General features: G+C 38.4%; 1 protein-coding gene across 5 annotated transcripts in view; it reads left to right on the forward strand.

Annotated features, from left to right (window-relative positions):
- The window catches only part of LOC106623288 (uncharacterized), an 84,795-nt gene that overhangs the window by 62,896 nt on the left and 2,619 nt on the right, over positions 1–19,280 (forward strand). For all 5 annotated transcript variants that reach the window (XM_036375830.2, XM_036375832.2, XM_014242740.3 and 2 more), the window contains exon 4: positions 13,645–13,856. In XM_036375830.2, the coding sequence (XP_036231723.2) occupies positions 13,645–13,856 (212 nt within the window). The remainder of the gene's footprint in view (positions 1–13,644; positions 13,857–19,280) is intronic.

Consider the following 19,280-nt stretch of genomic DNA (forward strand, 5'->3'; position numbering starts at 1 on the left):
ATTGATTTTGCCGACGAAACCATTTGTTCTGTCTTTTATTAAAAAGTCTTTTTTACTTTGGAACGCACCTTGTATTATACTCTGTAGCAATAAGTTGCGAGAGTATAAAAACCCTAATTTTCAATCAAAATTTAGTTTTTGAGGTCAATAGGTTTTATGTTTGCTAAAATCTATACTTTCTGATGGTATAAAAAATGTATACATTACTATCGTAAAGTTGCTCAGAAAATGGAAAAAAAGACCCCACTAAATGATACAAAGCTCCCTTTTTTACAGCTGCTACTACGAAATAATAAGTGGGTGAAACAAAAAAAAAGCAGCTTTTAATCGATTTTCAGCTGTTTAGTAGGTCGTCTTGTGAGAAAATTTGTCGTAGTGCCGTATACAGGTAGGTTGTTGAATTTCTGCGCTCGAAATGAAAAAAATACATACTTTTGGTACGAAATATATATTTTTATTCAATATAATCTCCTTTAACTTCAATACAATTATTCCAATGATATCCAAATAATTTTATGCCATCCCTATAATGACTTTTCGGAAGTTCTGCAAAATACCCGTCTACGGGTGTAATAGCTTCTTCATTCTGGGGAGCTAAATCTGGGGAATACGATGGGTGCTCAGCAATTTGTACTTTAATTTTTTGAATTTTGTAATTATTAAAACACCTTTGTGAATAGGTGCATTGTCTTGATGAAAAATTATATGTTTGTCTTTTCTTACGAAGTTTTTCATTCAGCTGATCCAAAAAGTTGCAATAATACTCAGAGTTGATTGTTTTACCTTTCTGCAGATAATCAATCAACAAAACTCCTTTTGCATCCTAAAAACCTGATGCCATAGCATTTTTTGCTGATCGCTGTGACTTCACCTGCTTTGGAGCTGAACTACCAGCTTCAGTCCACTGTCAAACTTGGATCTTGTTTCCATTTAGGATCATAGTGGTAGATCCAAGTCTCTTCCATAGTTATAAAACGACGCAAGAAATCGGTTTTATTCTGCTGAAAACTTTCCAAATTATGCTGAGACATTTGTTTTCGATCCAGTTTTTTTTGAATTGTTAACGTGTGCGGCACTAACTTTCCAAACAGATTTTTCATATGTAATTCTCCATGTAAAATATGAAGTACTCTTTCGTCTTAGTCAAACTTGGATCTTCACTAACAATATTATGAACTTGCTCAATGATATCTGATGTGGTTGCGGTTTTTGGTCGTCCTTCGCGTGGATCGTCGTCAAGCCTAGTGCGACCACGTTTAAATTCACCAGCCTAAAATTTAACAGTGCGTTTTGAAGGTGAGGACTCCTTATACAAGGTACAATTCAAAAGTTCTAGTGGCGCCATCTGTCTGAAATTGTTATCCCTTAATTGTGTATTCTTCAGTGTTGTCGTATAAAATTTATATAACAGCTGACTTGTATAACTGCTGAGATATAGCGCTACATGTGACATTACATTTGTAGTGTCGGTCAAAAAATGAGCATCGAACAAAGAGCCAACATTAAGTTTTAAACTTGGTAAAACTTTTACCAAAACTCATCAAATGATGAAACAAGTTTATGGCGTTGATTGTCTATCCCGTAGCCGTATTCACGAGTGGTTTAAATATATGGAATCGGAATTATCAATATCCGCAGCGTCGATTTATCGTATTTTGACAGAAAATTTGGGCCTCAGAAAGGTTTGTGCTCTATTTGTCCCGCACACTTTGAAACAACACGAAAAAGACCTCAGAATCCAACATTCAAGAGACAAAAATCGCATTCATATCATCAACCATTCACCCTATTCGCCTGATATGGCACCCTGCAATTTTTATTTGTTCGGAAAACTACATTTGGCCATGAAAGGAAACCGCTATGCTAACGTTGATGCCATCCAAAAGGCGACGACCGCCATCCTCAACGCTATACCGACAAATAATATTCGTTTTTTGATAAAAGTCCTGAAACTTTTGAATTGCACCTTGTACACTTTTAAGAATCGTTCATAAATTTCCTTTGCTTTTAAAACTTTTAAACATTTCAAAACAAAGAATCACTGCGCGATATTAAATTGTTTCCATATTTAGAAAATACGCTGACACGTCAACATCAAATGGCTTGTAAACAAAGAATTAATTGACAGAATGACTTGTAACTTTGTATGTGTTCTCACGACAGATGTACCAACTTGAGAGAAAAAAAAATTGGAGCTAGTAGTGCTAATTCTTGGTGAGACCAACCAACCTGTATGTTATATATCATATGTATATGTATGTATATAGGTTATATATCATATATCAATACCATCAGAAAGTAGGGACTATCAAGAAATCAAAGCCCGAACTGACTTTAAAAAAATTTGATATTTTGACTTGAGATTTTTTGATTGAAAATTAGGGTTTGTTTCGATATTAGGTTAATATAAGGAGAAAAAAAAAATATTTTAAATAGAAAAAATATATATAGGGCTTGGGACGTAAGAATTAAGTTTCCACAAAATTTCGTGAAAGAAAAAAAATTTTCTATAGAATAAAAATAAAAATTCCGAAAACTGGTTATTGAAATTTTTCACATCAAATTTGAGGTTATGTGAAAAAAGTCTATATACAAAAGTTATAGACCTATTCATTAACTACAACACTGCCAAATAACCTTTTCCTATAGGAGTCATAGTTTATCCGAGATAAACAATTCTTAATATTATATCATATATTGTATTGATGTGAAAAACGTCAACCAAAGGATCGGAATTTATTATATTAGGGAAAGGACCAAGACCAATTTTATTTATATTGGGCGCCAAACCATTAATATAAATTTATAACTTTTAAGAAAACTTGTTCACCTGATTTCATTAAGATATGACACATTTCGACCAACTTAAACGGTTTGAAGTCAGGTGGAAAGTTAAAAATCATTATATAGGGTATATTGGAGGCAGAGACATGGAAGATATGATTGCATTAATTTTTGACATTGTTCATGTATACTAAAGAACTTATTTTTCAGCAATTTTATGAATATATAAATATAAACATATAGATGAAGTAAAGTCAGCCGAATGTTTCAAAATCCTGAATATTATATGGAAACTAACTAAAGTTTTCTCCCAAAGATACATTGTTATTAGAAAAATACGCTATAGGGGCTAAGGGAAGTATTGACCCAATCCACCCAAGGGTATATTATTATCAAAGAAATGTTTTCCCCCGAATTTCAAAAACATTTCTCTGAGATTGGTTGATATTTTCATCATATTTGATATGTGAGGACTTGAATAGTTATGGTCCGATTTCGTCAATTTTTAGACTCGAGGCGTTCTTCAAAGGTACTATTTGTGCGAAGTTTTATCCAAATATATTCATTAGTGCTTGATTTTTATACTGGAAAGTGAAAATAATTAGATAGTGTTATATGGGAAGTAGACGTCGTTGATGTCCGATTGCGTCCAGTTTTACAATATGATAAACGATCGTCATAGAGTAGGTTCGGAGTTATATGATTTCACTTAAATGTGGGTGGTACAATGCCCATCGTCCATTTAGTTATTGATTTATTGCACCGTCATATGTGGAGTTTTAGTGGTGAAGCAGATTAGATTTACTAAAGTGAACGGTCTCGAGATTGTTGACATCAAATAAGACACCGGCAGTAATCATTAAATAAACATTGCGTCGAATGATTGGCTAAAGTCAATAATCCCCAGACTGCTGACCTGAAATATGACACCCACAATAAACAAATAAGCGGATGTCATTGCATAGCCGGCAAACACAGCACTTTGCGTGGCCGCTATACTACAATTAAAAAATTCTATGTTCCGCTGGGGTAACTGGAATTAAGATATCAATAAGTTCGTAATAATTTGCACAGGAGACTAAGCACTTCGGCCAGCTCCATCAATAAATAATTAAAGCAAATTTAATTCAATTATTTTGCTGCTAAGGCTCCGCCTAGCATGACTTGAAATATAATAATCGATGAATAGCGTTTTGTGAACGCGGCAGTGGTCCGATTAAGCTCATCAACGCACTTTTAATCAGTTTTTTGTGAAGGAACACGTGTACCAAACTATTATACTCTGTGGCCACATGTTGCAAGAGTATAAAAATTATGAATAGATACTGTTTAAATGCGATAAGCCTCCCCTACACACACCACTCTACTCGGCAAAAACTGGCGCACCCTAATAATCCACCACAATACACCAACCACACTCATACATCACAACACGGGACAACACCACACACCACATCATCGCGCCTGTACACCACCTCAGCAAACAAAAAGGATGGTCTCTGCAGCAGATCCTTCACATTCGATTGTACACGTCAGTCAACACGGTTCCTGCTGGCTGCTTTTATTCGATTTTTTCGACAACTACATCTAATTCCTTTCGTCAACGCGCCTGAGCACCACTTGGATCTCAGTTTGGCTCACCTTTGCGTCTAATCGAATTCATAGGTTATCTATGACAATGACATTAATACCTTTGACACAGAACCACTCCTTGACTAGCCGGTTCGTATGTTTCGGGTCATTATTCTGCTAGAAGACTTATATCAGATGCATTTCGTATTCTGCGTATGGTAGCAGTGTGTTATTCAAAATATCCGCGTAAACATGTTGATCTATGACAGTGTTAATACGATGTAAGGGCCGAACACCATAAAAAGAAAAACATGTCCAAACTAATATTTTTGACCCGGTCTTCGGTAGATGACGCACATACTGTCGGGAACCCTTGCATTCAAAAAAGACGATTTTACTTTCGTTCGTGCATAATATATTTCGCCACTTGTCCAATGTGGAGTTGATATGATTTCTGGCGAATGCAATTCGTTTAGCGACGTCTTTTTTGTTTTGTTAAAAGGAGCACTTTTCGAGGGCCTCGAGAATGTAAATTTTTCTCTAATAGTCATACTCAAATGGTCACTGCACATACGGGTAATTTAAGTTGTTTTTGGATGTCAAACGAAAATGCAGCAGGATTACTTTTACTATAGCGATCTATGCATCGATCGGCTACTGTAGTTGTTTTTCTTTTCCTGCCTCTGCTTTCTGACTCTGACATATTTAATGGTATTGACTATCATTAGTGCAGTACATCCCAGAATTATTCCCTCATTTCTAAATTTTAAATTAAGATTGCGTTTCTCGCCGGTGCAATGTTTTCCATACCATTAATAAATAAATAATAATTATTATAATAAATTTTAAATTAAGAAAACCATTTTATTTTTCTAATAATTATGACGTAGAATTCTATGCTTACTGTTTCGTTTGCAAAAATATCAACAAAATGGAAATATAACCACCACTGATGGACTCGAAACTGAATTTCAATAATATGATTCAAACTCACGCACTATTATTATTTTTAACACAACTGTATGTACATTTTAATTTTTTCTACCGCTCTTTTTCTCAACGCACTGTTATGTACATTTTAATTTTTTCTACCGCTCTTTTTCTCAACTCACTGTTATATGTATATATGTGTATGTATGTATGTATGTATGTATGTATGTATGTATGTATGTTTTTTTTTTTTTTTTTACGAGTAGGAAGCATCGAAAGCCTGAACCCCACGTCAGTGTGGAACTTTAATCCAACTAAACCTCCTACCGTCATGTACCTTTCCCCCCGGTACCACCGTCAAGTATTCCGTCGGGAGGATGGTTGAGTTGAGTGCTCATACGTTTGTAGTAGTCTCAATGCATTCAGTAACAAGTTGCATTTACTTGGCCCCACCGCTGTTGGTATTAAACCCGCCCCGTGCAATGTTTGTCGCCAAACCCTTCCCCTTTAGTGCGTTTGTTTGGTCCGCGTTCTAGTGGTCCGTTAAGTTTTGGAGTTCTCTTCTCCGCTGCTGCTCTCGGGCTCTTTGGGTTTTCATGATTTTGGCGGCTATTTCGCACACCGCATCCCACTTAGCTTTTGATTCCACCATTTGGTCTACTAAGTTTTCGGGGGTTGGGTCTATACCGAATGCACTCTTGAGGAATCGTCTCTCTTGCTCGTATTGCGGACAATGGAACAACGTATGTTCTACATTCTCAATTGTCTCGCCACCGCATTTATCGCATATATCATCATTTTCGTGTTGAAAGCGTTTCAAATATGCTTTGAAACAGCCATGCCCTGTCAGGATTTGAGTTAAATAAAAGTCTACCTCGCCGTGTGGTCTTTTTAGCCATGGGTCAATGTTGGGAATCAGTCGGAAAGTCCAACGTCCTTTTTGACTGACTTCCCATCGTCTTTGCCAACTCTCCACCGTCTCCGCTCGGGCATTTTTACGGTTCTGGGTGGTAAGTCCGTTACAGGCTTTTTGGTCTCTTTGGCTAAGAGATCTAATGGGTGTAAGCCCGCAATTACAAGGGCAGCATCTTCTGACACTGTACGGAAAGCTGAGCATACTCTGAGTGCGCAAATGGTATAAATGGAAAAAAGGCCACGTCGGTAAGATTTTGTTTCGAGTGCTTTTCCCCAAACCTCGGCGCCATATAGAGTGACGGACTTCAGAACTCCAGCCAGGAGTCTTCTCCTATTTTGCTTCGGTCCACGGGTATTGAGCATCATTCGGGTTAAGGCTCTACATGTTTTTGAAGCTTTTTCGCAGGTGTAGGCTAAATGCTCTTTAAAGGAAAGTCTTGCATCAAGAACAATTCCTAAGTATTTCAACGCTGGTTGTGTAGTTATACACGCACCTTTTATTCTGAATGTAGCAGTCTCTCGGGTTTTTCTGCCAGTAATAAGCACGGCTTCCGTTTTGCTCTCTGCTAGGGTAAGTCCATTAGTTTCAAGCCAATCATTAATTAAAGATATTACTGCATTGGTTATTGCAACAATATCTTCTATGTGCTTAGCTGTCACCACAACAGCAATGTCATCTGCAAATCCTATGATGTGAACATTTTTGGGTACCTTTAGTCGCAGTACTCCGTCGTACATGATGTTCCAGAGTAACGGTCCGAGTACAGATCCTTGTGGTACACCACCGGTGACTTTATATTCCTTATAGCCGTCGCTTGTGTCGTAGCTCAGAATTCTTTCATTAAAGTAGCTTACGATTATGTTGTAAAGGTATTGAGGCACGGAGAAACTTTTTAGGGCAGTTAATATGCTATACCAAGATGCTGAGTTAAAAGCATTTTTAAAGTCGAGTGTTACGACCATGCAATATTGTATTGTGCCGCCTTTCCATCTTTTTCCACTAATTGCCTTTTCGGCCAGTGTCTTTACTAGGGTCACCGCGTCGATGGTGGATCTTGCTTTTCTGAATCCAAATTGATTCGGGGATAATCCGCCAGCGTCATCGATTGCTTTGTTTAGGCGTCGGTATACAATTCGCTCAAGGATTTTTCCAGCGGAGTCCAACATGCAGAGTGGCCGGAAATGGGACGGGTCTGTCAAAGGCTTGTTTGGTTTTGGCAGTAATATTAGATGCTGCTTTTTCCATAGCTTAGGGAAGCAACCTCCCTTAATGCATGTGTCATACATAATTCGGAAGGGGTCTGTGTTCTTAGATATCGCTGTTTTCAGCGCTAAATTAGGTATTTCGTCTGGGCCCGGGACTTTAGATGGGTTTAACCGGTCACATGCTTCTCGGACCTCTTCGTTCGTAACAGACGGTATATCTGGGGCTACTTCTATAATCGCTTGATGAAGTTGGGAATGCAGGGGTCGGGTTGGGAAAAGTACCGATACTATTCTTTCCAGCATTGGGGGGGAGGTCGGCATTTGCCCACGAGAACGGAGTTTTGCCATTACCACCTTATATGCTAGCCCCCAAGCATTATCTTCAACGTCGTCGCAGAGTTTCAGAAAGCATTCTCGTTTGCTTTTCTTAATGGACTGCTTTAATAGCTTCCTCTTGTCCTTGAAAAGTCTTTGGAGGGGTATATAGTCAGGGGTGCCACGTGACCTTTGATATGAACGTCTTGCCTGCTGGCATGCTTTTCGCAGTTTGTCAATTGTGTCATTCCACCAATATACTGGAGGGTGATGATTGCGTCGTGTATGTTTGGACATTGATGCGTCACATGCTTTTTTAAGATGGGTCATAATTATGGACGCGGAACTATTTGCCGAAAGCGGGTTCTCTTGTAGCACAGTGGGCCTAAAGGTCTCTTCAAAGAGGTCAGGGTCGAACGTTTTAGTTCTCCAGGAACATCTCACTAGGGTCGGTACATTCTGCCGTATGTGTGCGACATTTATTTCAAATATAATGGCATAGTGATCGCTAAAGGTATAATGATCACTTATTTTCCATTTAGATCTACGGACAAGATTTGATTTGACGAAAGTCAGATCTATCACCGACTGCCGCCCAACTTTGTTGAATGTGGGTTGGTTGGTGTTTAAGAGCACAAGGTCAAGGGAAGCAAAGGCTTCTAGTAAGGCTTTACCCCTACTATTAGTTCTTTTGCAACCCCATTCAATAGCCCAGGCATTAAAGTCGCCGGCTATTACTAGATTAGTTTTACTTCTGGCATCAGTCACTAGACAGTCGATGATGTTCTTAAATTCTTCGTCATTGATACTGGGAGGCAAATAGCAACTATAGATATTAACATCACTAATTGTTGCTCGAACAAAGCCATTTGAAGGGTAAGGGTTTTCCAGCTGTGGAGAGTTAGGGTTGCATTTCCATATCGCCGCTTTATTCCTCGAATCGCACGTCAAGTTGGCACCTTCAACGGTTTTATAGGGTTCACTGAGTAAGGCCACATCGATCTGCTTCTCAAGCACTGACTGTTTTAATAAGTCATGTGCTGCTTGACAGTGGTTTAGGTTAAGTTGTAAACACCTCATATTAATTTTTGAGTTTGAGCCGCTTTCTTGTATACCGGGCATCTGACGCTCCCAGTAAAGTGATCAGTTTCACTGGAGCCAGCTTTCAAGCAAAGCATGCATTTTGGCTTCTTGGCACAGTCCGTAGCCTGGTGTTCACCCTCACCACATCTTCTACATAGTTTAGACCTGTCCTCGTTTTCGCAGCTTTTCGCTGTGTGGCCATAATCGAGGCATCTGTAGCACCGTTGTGGCTGCCTATATTCTCTGATACGGCATATTACCCACCCTACTTTTAATTTCTTGGATTGAAGTAGTTTCCTGGCATTCTCAACTGGGAGTTTAATAAGCGCTGTTTGAGTGTCTCTGTAGGACTTTCTTAGGCTCTTTATAGCTGAAATCGTCAGATCGTTGTTACCCAACTCTCTCTGTAGAGCATAAAGTACTTCTTCCTTGGTTGTAATTTCATCCAAGTCTTTACACTCTATAAGTGTCTCCTGGGTCAGAACTTTTTTATTTGCTTGGTCACCAAGGCATTTCCTCATTGTTTCCTGCGAGTCGGCTGACATTGCTGAACCACTTAGTTGCAGCAGCATTTCACCGCCTTGTGTTTTACGAATTCGGGTAACTTTCTTTTCGAATTCGCTGAGAGTAGAATCGGACTTAATTTTCCTAAGAATTTCGGCATAAGTAAGATTTCCATTCTTAGAAATTAATATCGCCTGGGGTTTTGTTTTTGGGGGTTTTGCGGTTTGCGGTTTAGCTTTTCTAGCTTCAATATTCCACGGCAGTGTTTTTGGACTTTGAGGGTCATTTGGGTTATTACCTTTATTTTGTTGGGTTTCCTTAGGTCTCTTTGATGGTGGATTTACAGCGCCTTCAAAAGTGTGAGGTATAGCGCGGTCATTTGTTATTATTGATCGCTTAGCTTGACCAATCAAATTTGTATTTGCGCGAGTTTTTGGCGAGTTTGTGCATGTTCGCTTAATTTGTTGCTGCGTGTGCTCATCTTCTATTGGTTCATCAGTGTGCATAGTGCGGCCTCTTTTCGGCTGAATGATTGAGTGGGTGGTTGACTCTTTGAATTCAGCTAGTGCTTGTTTTTGTAGCTGCGATATCCTATCAATGATATTTTTCATATTCTGGTTCACATGTCTTTGTTTTTGGCCATGTGTGAGAGCAATTAGTTCATCTATGAGCACTCCCAATGCAGTGAGCACGTTCTCTCCTTCGCTCATGTTTATGATGGGGTCAGTTTTAGTGTCGCTTTGTGTTGATGGCAGATTGACTACGATCAAATTATCAGCTGTTCGCGTTGGTTTATTGCAATGGGTCATATCAAGCGCAGTTGGCGTTGCAGTGTTGACCGATTGTACGCTGGGCGTTATCACCCGTCGCTCGGGTGATCGGGCAGTTTTGCTGCTCCGTGTAAATGGACTAATTCCAGCCATTTCACTTTTCTCCTTGGTGTCTGCTATGGGATTTGCTGTTTTTGCTTTAGTTGACATTTTTTAGCCACATAAACAGAAATCCTCTAGCGCTGGTGTTGAGCAGAGATTCCTCAGGATCAGGCCTCAGGAATTTCTCTCAATGTGGATTGTGGGTTTCAAGAGGGTGTAAAAAGAATTAAAAAAGGGAGACGACAATATGAGCAGCTGAGAGAGCGCTCTTTGCGTATTCCCTTTTGTGCGGACCTTTGCCCGACAATAAATAAATATTTTGAAATAGAAATAGCACTTACCGCTTGTACAACTTTTCTGTCGATTCAATTTAGTGCCGGTTTGCTAGTTGCGTTTGCAGTCTGTTTTTTCGCGCACTTGCGGACTTAAAACACTTTTGTAAAACTTTGTTTATGTTCCATAGGTTGGGACACTCACAAAACACGTCCGTACTTGTGCACTTCAACTATCATATGTATGTATGTATGTATGTATGTAGATGTTGCCTTAGGTTTTTGTCACCGCTCTTATGTTTATGAGTTTATTTTGAGACAAAACCAATAGTGCACTCACAGCTTGCACGATTGTTAAAGAAACTGAAATTGCGCTATTATTTTGTTGCGCAATTTAGCGCAGGACTGATATCGTATTCGAATGTGGTGTGTCTGTTGTGGGGACTGTTATATTTGTTGCTTGGTGGTGTGGGGTGTCGTCGTCATGTGTTAACATCTTGCTCAGTATGGTGGGGTTCTCAGGTGTAGTGTGTTGCAATAGGGTGCTCCAGTTTTTATTGAATAGAGTGATGTATAAGTACGCGGCTTAGCTCAAACACACACACTTTTTTTCGACAAACATTTGTACATGGTTGTAATTTTAAGAAATGATGCAAAAATTTGTCGGACGTGCTCATCACAAAAATCGTTAAAAAAAGCCCTTTTATAGTAACTTCCAGGCTGGTAAAAAATTATTTGCAGATTTAAATTTGAGTCTGGTAAGGAAAAACTATTTATTAGACGACCCCATTATCAGCAATTCAACGCACATTATATTGTACAACGAAGACTATAAAGCGTGGAGGTCTGAAGCTGATGTTATGAGGATGGTGTGGTGTTGGGCCTCTAGTAAAAATCACCAACTACAATTATTTGCCGAAAAAAGTATAAATAAAATATTTTTCGCAAAACGTTATTCATGGATTTCTATGTTCGCTTTGTTGTTCTTAATATTTCAAACACGTCTGCATATCAAATGGTTGTTAATGTGAGGTTAAGTTAGGCCAAAGACTCGAGCATAGAAACTGACAGTATTGGGAAGAAAATTTTTGTTTGTGCGTCGATCTCACCAAAGGCAATATATTCTCGCAAATATCAGTATCAAATAATTAATTTATATCCATTTTTAAATAACAGGTGTTAAATAATTTACTTTGAATTTAAGTTATTGTTCTGAAGAATTTTTACTTATTAATCAAATTGTAGTGTTTAGTGGTTCGATAACTATTTATTTTTATTATTTACACTTACAGGAAAAAATATTAAATACCACAAGAATACATGTATTGATCACAATAATAACATTCGATTTCTGTACCCACTTATCGAGCCAATTGTGCTACGCATTGCATTTCTCATATTTCACGGTGCCCACCCGACCCTTTTGGGTTGATAATAAGTTTTGTTTCTATTTATCCGAAGGATATCCTAGTTCATTTTATGAAGGTAGGTTAACTCAGTTCCGTTCGGTAGTCAGTGGTATTTAGAAGAGATGAAGATGTTTTTTTATGATGCCATTCTGGTTCCTATATGTCGATGTGTTAATCTGTACTGCCGCAATGTAAAAGTTGAACACAAGTTGGAACTGGAAATACACAAAAATGTTGTGCCAGTAGGATCGCAGTCTCCAATAGCAATAACATTATTCTCACATTTTGCGACGATTGCAAACTATTTATTTCCACAAAATCATCGCAATCAGGAAGCCTATAAATAACTTTCACGACCCAAAAAAGTTATATTTGTATGCCTATGGTATATAATAACTTTTCAAATAGCTCATATCTCTTGCCAAGATTTGCCTCTTATGTGATTGTGGTATCTGTCGTAAATTCTAAGTATGTTGTCAAATTTGTGGTTTAGACTAAGAATCGAAGTGTTTAATATATAATATATGGTCGTTCATTTTTGCCGTACAATCGTCATTAAAAAGGGTACTGAAAACCTAGACAAAGTAACAAAATCAATGATGGGTAAATGCGCGGTTTCTGTTTACACCGATTATTTTATGTATGGCTCACCCTGCGTTTGTGAGAATCTTGCTTCCCACATATTTTATTATTTATACCATAATATTTTATTATTTATTCACATATTAGCAGTGTTGATTCTTTAGTCCACTATAAGTTGTGGTCTAGTTGGGTACTTTTGAAATAATAACTTTTACAATTTATTTTCCTTAAGACTAGCCCTAACTTCCTGAGCGGATGTGTGTCCAAACGTTTAGTCAGCATGTTTGGTTGCTGTCGAAACCCACCTATTAAGCTAACTGTGCTACAATGTATGAAATTTACAATTTTTGTTAGATAAAATATTATTTATTTATTTTTCATATATTCATATTAACTATTTATGTATACTTGAACTGAAATGAAATTTTTCGAATTTCGAAAAATCGTCAAAGTTTAATTTTTAATTTGTCGTTTAGAACCAAAAACGATTATTTTACGAGAAAAGCTTGAGTATCGAAAAAATGCAGGTACACTTGAATTATTTGTCTCAATTATACTACTTTATTAACTACCATTGACATCAATAACGTAATAATGCTTCCTCGGCATTAATACAATTAAATTCGTAAGGTCGGACTGATTTCAGTTTTTATCTTTCTTGATTAATTCTTTTGGCCAAAGAGTTTGCAGCTGTACTTTTAGAGCACGTATATTCTGCACAATAGAGCTCGGGGTTTCGATGAAATCTATTGGCACAATTTGTACGTAATTGTTGTAACTTGGGGATCACGAAATTCAAATTCGTAGACGAAGAATATCCTTATTCTTTTTTCCCATTTTGATAAAATGCATTCCCATACCATTACTGACTGCTTTCAAAATTTTACAATTTGGATTGGCAATTTTTTGGCTCCAACTCTTCTACGTAAATTGTAGTACGCATACCTAGTTTCATTAAAATATCTCTTCTTATGTACGATATGTAATTTTAAGTTAACCGAATTAACAATACGTTTAAGTTAAACCCTTAAACGTTTTGGATTCGGTTGCTGTTATTGTAACTGCTTAAATGTAATTTCCAACACCATAATTTATTTATTTTCTTCTTCAAGTTTATGTAGAGCGAAGGCTAACCTTAACCTTTTTGGTCACGATTTTATAATCAGATATATAGTTGTAGTATAATTTGTTTATTTTCAGATGAGTTGATCGAAAAATCAGCAATTATTCGGTTGATAAAATGTTTACCTGTGAGTTTTGATGCATATAATAGCAGTCTGGAGACGGCGCTTTATGCACTTTCTGAACTTTCAAAAAGTAATAAGTGGATGATTGAAGAAAGTCAAGAAGGAAAATTGAAAGAATTAGCTACTAGTGTTACTGAAAATATTACGAGTGTAGAAGAATATGGGGTAAGTGTATATAAAATTTTTTGAGAAAAAACAAATTGATTAAAGCTTCTTTACGGTTTCCAACTCAAATGTATTTTTTTTTTTTAAAGTTATCGATATCAACCGAATTCGTTAAAGAGACCTCAGTTAAAGGACTGTCAAATTTCAAATCTTTAGTGATATTAAGTTTTTGGGCGTTTTTCGGCAATCGTTCTTTTTATTTTGATGAATTGTTATCGGTAGCATTCACCATTTATAGTTTCACACTGTTTTAGAAGCTCGTAACACCAGGTCTTTCTGATCCCACCAAACACAGAGCGTTACTTTGGCGTTATGGATTTTTTTTTTTTGCATTTAGGGTTGTCATATTGAAACTTCTCTTCATAATGTACTTTTTGAGTAAAATTAAATATCTGTGACTAACAATTGATAGAGACGTACATAAAGAGATCACGTGCAAATTAAGAAAACCCCGTTCAGGTTAAGGTTTGAGCAGCTGTACTGGCTCCTAAAGTCAAGATCCCGTCTCAGTCTAAAGAAAACGCTACTCATATATAAAGCAATACTCAGCCCGCCCTGGTCGTATGGAATTCACATCTGGTTGAGCTCAGCTGATTCAAATTTTAAAGTTAACGTACAACATCATTATTTTTGTCAGCAAATTTAGTTATTGTTATTTTAATGATAAGACAGATTCTAAATAAAACTAAATCCCATACTATAAAAAAATTAACTTTTTGAAGCGTTTTGCTCCTTTTCAGTCATTACTTCGTGTTAGGATTCCAATCACATCACATCAGTTTTAACCCCAACATTTCCGTCATTGTTAAAAAAAATCTAAACTACTTAATGTTCATTATATTAACTCATCCTTTCGTGTTTTAATTTTTCGTTTAAAAATTTTCAGCTGCTGAACTATTTGTCAAATCTTTAATTATTTAGGTTGGCAACATCAATGAAGCTTCGAAGAAAATTAATTGTAGCTTGTAATACAAAAAAAGAGTTGGGTAGATTTGAAGTTTATTGCTTTAACCAATTTAACTGTGTGGAGTTGGAAACTGTAATAGGGGTATAAACAGGTTTGCTTGCTATGCAAATAAAATGAGCATGTAAATATATAGGACTATTATAATAGAGCATTTATCAATAAAGTCAATAAAGAGGCTATGTCCACTTGCAATTCAGAAAAAATGAGCTTTTTTGTGATATTTTTTTGAGGAGGCATTTTATTTAACAAATAAATAAACAAATGTGATTTCATGTACTTAAAAATCGCCGATTAAATTTTGGATTCCTTCTTATAGCCGATCTCCAAAAATTAAAATTATCTGAAATCCAAAAAAAAAAAAATAAAAAGGTCGAAGAGACTAATCAAAATATTGATTTTTGACAAAAATGCATCTCCCTAAAAAAGTGTTTCAGAAAAGAATTTCTACTTCTCAGAGTGGAACAAAAATTCTTGTTAAAATATTATTGCTTCGATCATTACCTTAAAACTATAGCTAAGGAGATAGTGTGAAAATTTCATCCGAAATTATGCTCACCGCCTCGCGTCAAAGAAAAAATCTTTCCATACAATCACTTGATTCCGATTGATTCGGTTTGTATTACAGCTATATATAATATATATATGTGGCAATATCATACACTACCGACAGGCTACAACTATGTTGTACTATGTTACCGACCGTCAAAACGCACAACTCTACCGACCGGCAACCCTTTACTAGATTTTTATATGTAAATTCATAAGCAACCCCATCCCTCATCCTGCAGTCCCTTTTCTCACGGACACCGAGCTAATCAGACGTGCTAGCAGCAACAACCATTAAAACTGGTGACCCCGAAGATTCAAAGAAAATATTTCAGATGGCACAACAAGGTGAAAATAACGCGCATCGTCACCCCATAACGTTCGACAGGCAGTGCAACCGCAAAGCATTTCGCCTAGATCATCAATCAAGGTGCATCAGCCTGAGTTTCACGTGGACGCAGCTATGGTACCACGCATAAGCCCACCCAATATGAACGAAACAAACATCGCGTTGTATTTTTTGTCATTGGAGTTCTGGTTCGCAGCTACCGGTGTGACACACGACACAAGGAGATACAACCTGGTCATGGCACAAGTTCCTCCAAGCAATCTAATGGAGCTTAACCGCTACGATCTTTCGGATATGCCCTTGGGTGATTGAAAGCCAAACCAACTTTTCAACGATATGCGACGAGTGGCTGGCACCGCGCTCTGTAAAACAGTACTTATCGATCTGTGGGCCTCACGTCTACCATCCCACGCTCATGCTGCGGTAATCGCATCAAAAGGTGACGTCGCAGATAAAATTGCAATTGCAGACGCCATCGCCGATTCTATGAATTTTAGACAAATTAACGTAGTAGGTAATCAACAACCAGCAATAAGCGCCGCCCAAGCAGGCCAAGAAATCCGAAACGAAATCGCTCAGTTCACGAAGCAGATGGAAGTTATCAAATCGCGACGACCAAGGAGCCGCAGCCAAAGCCGACAGAGCCACCACCGATATGTGCACCAGGAGCCTACGTACACGAACGAGTTATCTTGGTATCACCATAAGTTCGGCACCAACGCTCGAAAATGTAGGAAACTCTGCTCATACAACAACCTGGAGAAAAGCAAATCGCTGACGTTACGTGCGGAATTATAGGAGCCGACTTTATAAGCCACTATAAGCTACTGGTCGACTTAAAAAGGAAACGATTAGTCGACAACTTAACATCAGTAGCATCAATAGGAAAACTTGTCAGTAGCGAAGTCTTATCAGTAAAAACATTTGACACGTCCTGCGAATATACGAGCTTACTTAAAGAGTTTGGTAACATAACACGGTTGGCTCAACTCGGAAGCCCAGCTATGTCTGAAGTGGACCATCACATCGAAACTCGCGGTGCGCCCTTATCAGTCTTTTTCCAGATAAACTGGCAGCGGCTAAGGCAGAATTTGACAGTCTAATAAAACTGAGCATTTGCCGTCCATCGAGCAGCAGTTGGGCTAGCTCTCTTCGCATGGTAAAGAAAGCAGACGGTACATGGCGGCCAAGTGAAGATTTCAGAGCACTCAACACCGTTACAGTCCCAGACAGGTATCCAATACCATATCTTCAGGATTTCACTAACAATTTAAGAGGTAAGACGATCTTTTCCAAGATCGATCTACAAGAAGCCTTCCATCAAGTTCCTGTAAATCCAGAAGAGGTACCGAAAACGGCTATCATCATACCTTTCGGCCTATTCGAATTTTTGTATATGCCCTTTGGTCTTCGTAATGCAGCGCAGACATTACAAAGGCTTATACACAAAGTCCTACGAGGACTAGAATTTGTATTTCCGTACATGGAGTATTTCTGTATAGCATCATCATCTCTAGATGAACATCTATTACACCTTCGCCGACTTTTTGAACGTCTACAGAAGCATAATTTAAGGATCAACGCTACCAAGTCTGTCTTCGGAAAAATGGAAATAATCTTTTTAGGTCATACTGTCTCAGCAGAGGGAATAAGACCACTAAGACATCGCGTACAAGCTATTATAGATCTCGAAAAACCAACTACCGTCAATGGCCTCAAGCGATTCTTAGCCACAATTAACTTCTACAGACGATTTATTCCACACGCCATCAAAACGCAAATACCACTGTTAGCCATGTGCCCTGGAAACAAAAAGAACGATCGCTCTCAGCTCTAATGGACTGATATTACGACAGCAGCGTTTGAAAAATGTAAAACCCAGATTGCAAATGACTCTCTTTTGGCACATCCCTCAAAAAACGCAGCTATGTCACTATGGGTCGACGCCTCGGATACAGCCGCAGGAGCTGTTTTGCACCAGGTAACAGGAAGCAACTTTGAAACGTTAGCATACTTCTCCAAAAAATTCGACAAAACTCAGAATCCTGAAAAATGCTCGCCAGCTTGATTACATTTCTTAAATAACCACAGATATTCGCCACGTACAGGGGAAAGCCAATTTAACAGCTGACATGCTTTCAAGAATAGCACAAATTCACGCAACCAGCATAGACTACTACAAACTTGCCGAAGACCAGCAAGTTGATCAAGAGATCAAATTCCTTCGCTAGAACAACAGTAATTCATCTCTTCACCTAAAATTTTTCACAATACCCGGATGCGACAAACAAATAGTCTGCAACTCGTCAACTGACAACATTAGACCATTCATTACAAAGAAGTTTCATTCTGAGATGTTACGAACAACTCATGGGCTATGCCATCCAGGTACACGTGCTACAGCTAAACTCCTAACCAGCAGATTCGTCTTGCCTGGAATCCAAAAAGACAGTGTAGCTTTCGCATGAGCATACGAGCAATGCCAAAGAGCTAAAATAACTCGACACACATTTACGCCTCTTTAACGCTACGAATCGGGAGACACGCGATTCGATCATATTATGGACAGGAAAAGATGGTAATCACGTGGTGCCAGGTCCGGACTATAAGGTGGGTGCATTAGGACCTCCCATCCGAGCTTCCGGAGCTTCTGGCGCGTCACCAAAGACGTGTGTGATCTGTCGTTGTCCTGATGGAACACAATTCGGCCTCTCATCAAAGATGGCCTCTTCTGGATGAGTGCTGCCTTCATGCGGTCCAGTTGTTGGCAGTAGAGGGCCGAATTGAGCGTTTGGCCATAGGGGAGCAGCTCGTAGTAGATGATTCCTTGCCAATCCCACCAAACACACAGCAAAATCTTCCTGGTCGTCAATCGGGTCTTGGCCACCATCTGGGCCGCTTCCCCGAGCTTTGACCACGACCGTTTGCGCTCGATGTTGTCATAAGTGACCCATTTTTCATCGCCAGTCACAATCCGCTTCAGAAACGGGTCGGGTTATGCAAATGGTTCCAAACGCTTTTCTGGCTTATCTTTAGTTCCTCAGAAATTAAATAAGTGCTCACGTGACGGTCTGTTTCCACTATTTCCATGATTTTATCGCAATTTTCGATGACAGGCCTCCCGACGCGTGGTGCATCTTTGACATCGAAATTACCGGAACGGAACCTAGCAAGTCACTTTTGTGCTACACGTTCGCTTACAGTATCGGGCCTATAAACTGAATTAATGTTTTCAGCCGCTTTGGCTGCTTTTTCGCTTTGATCGAAGAAAAATTGTAAAATATAGCGAATTTTCTCTTTGTTTGTGTCCATCTTTGACGAGCGCTCACAACGAACTGAGTAAATCAATCGAAAAACTGTCAAAGACAAACTTTTAGCGCGAATAAACACGTTTTCAGCGCCGTATAGTATGACATGATGCGACACGTAACACAAGTACTATGGACAATAACGCAATCTTTTAGATAAAAACCGAACGAATTTTTTACTTGACCTAATATTAACGTCGACGTCGTAGGTCCCTTTCCTTTACATGCCGGTAACCGCTACTGTCTCACAAACA

The sequence above is a fragment of the Bactrocera oleae genome, chromosome 3 (assembly GCF_042242935.1).
Source record: "Bactrocera oleae isolate idBacOlea1 chromosome 3, idBacOlea1, whole genome shotgun sequence".
NCBI classification, from domain to species: domain Eukaryota; kingdom Metazoa; phylum Arthropoda; class Insecta; order Diptera; family Tephritidae; genus Bactrocera; species Bactrocera oleae.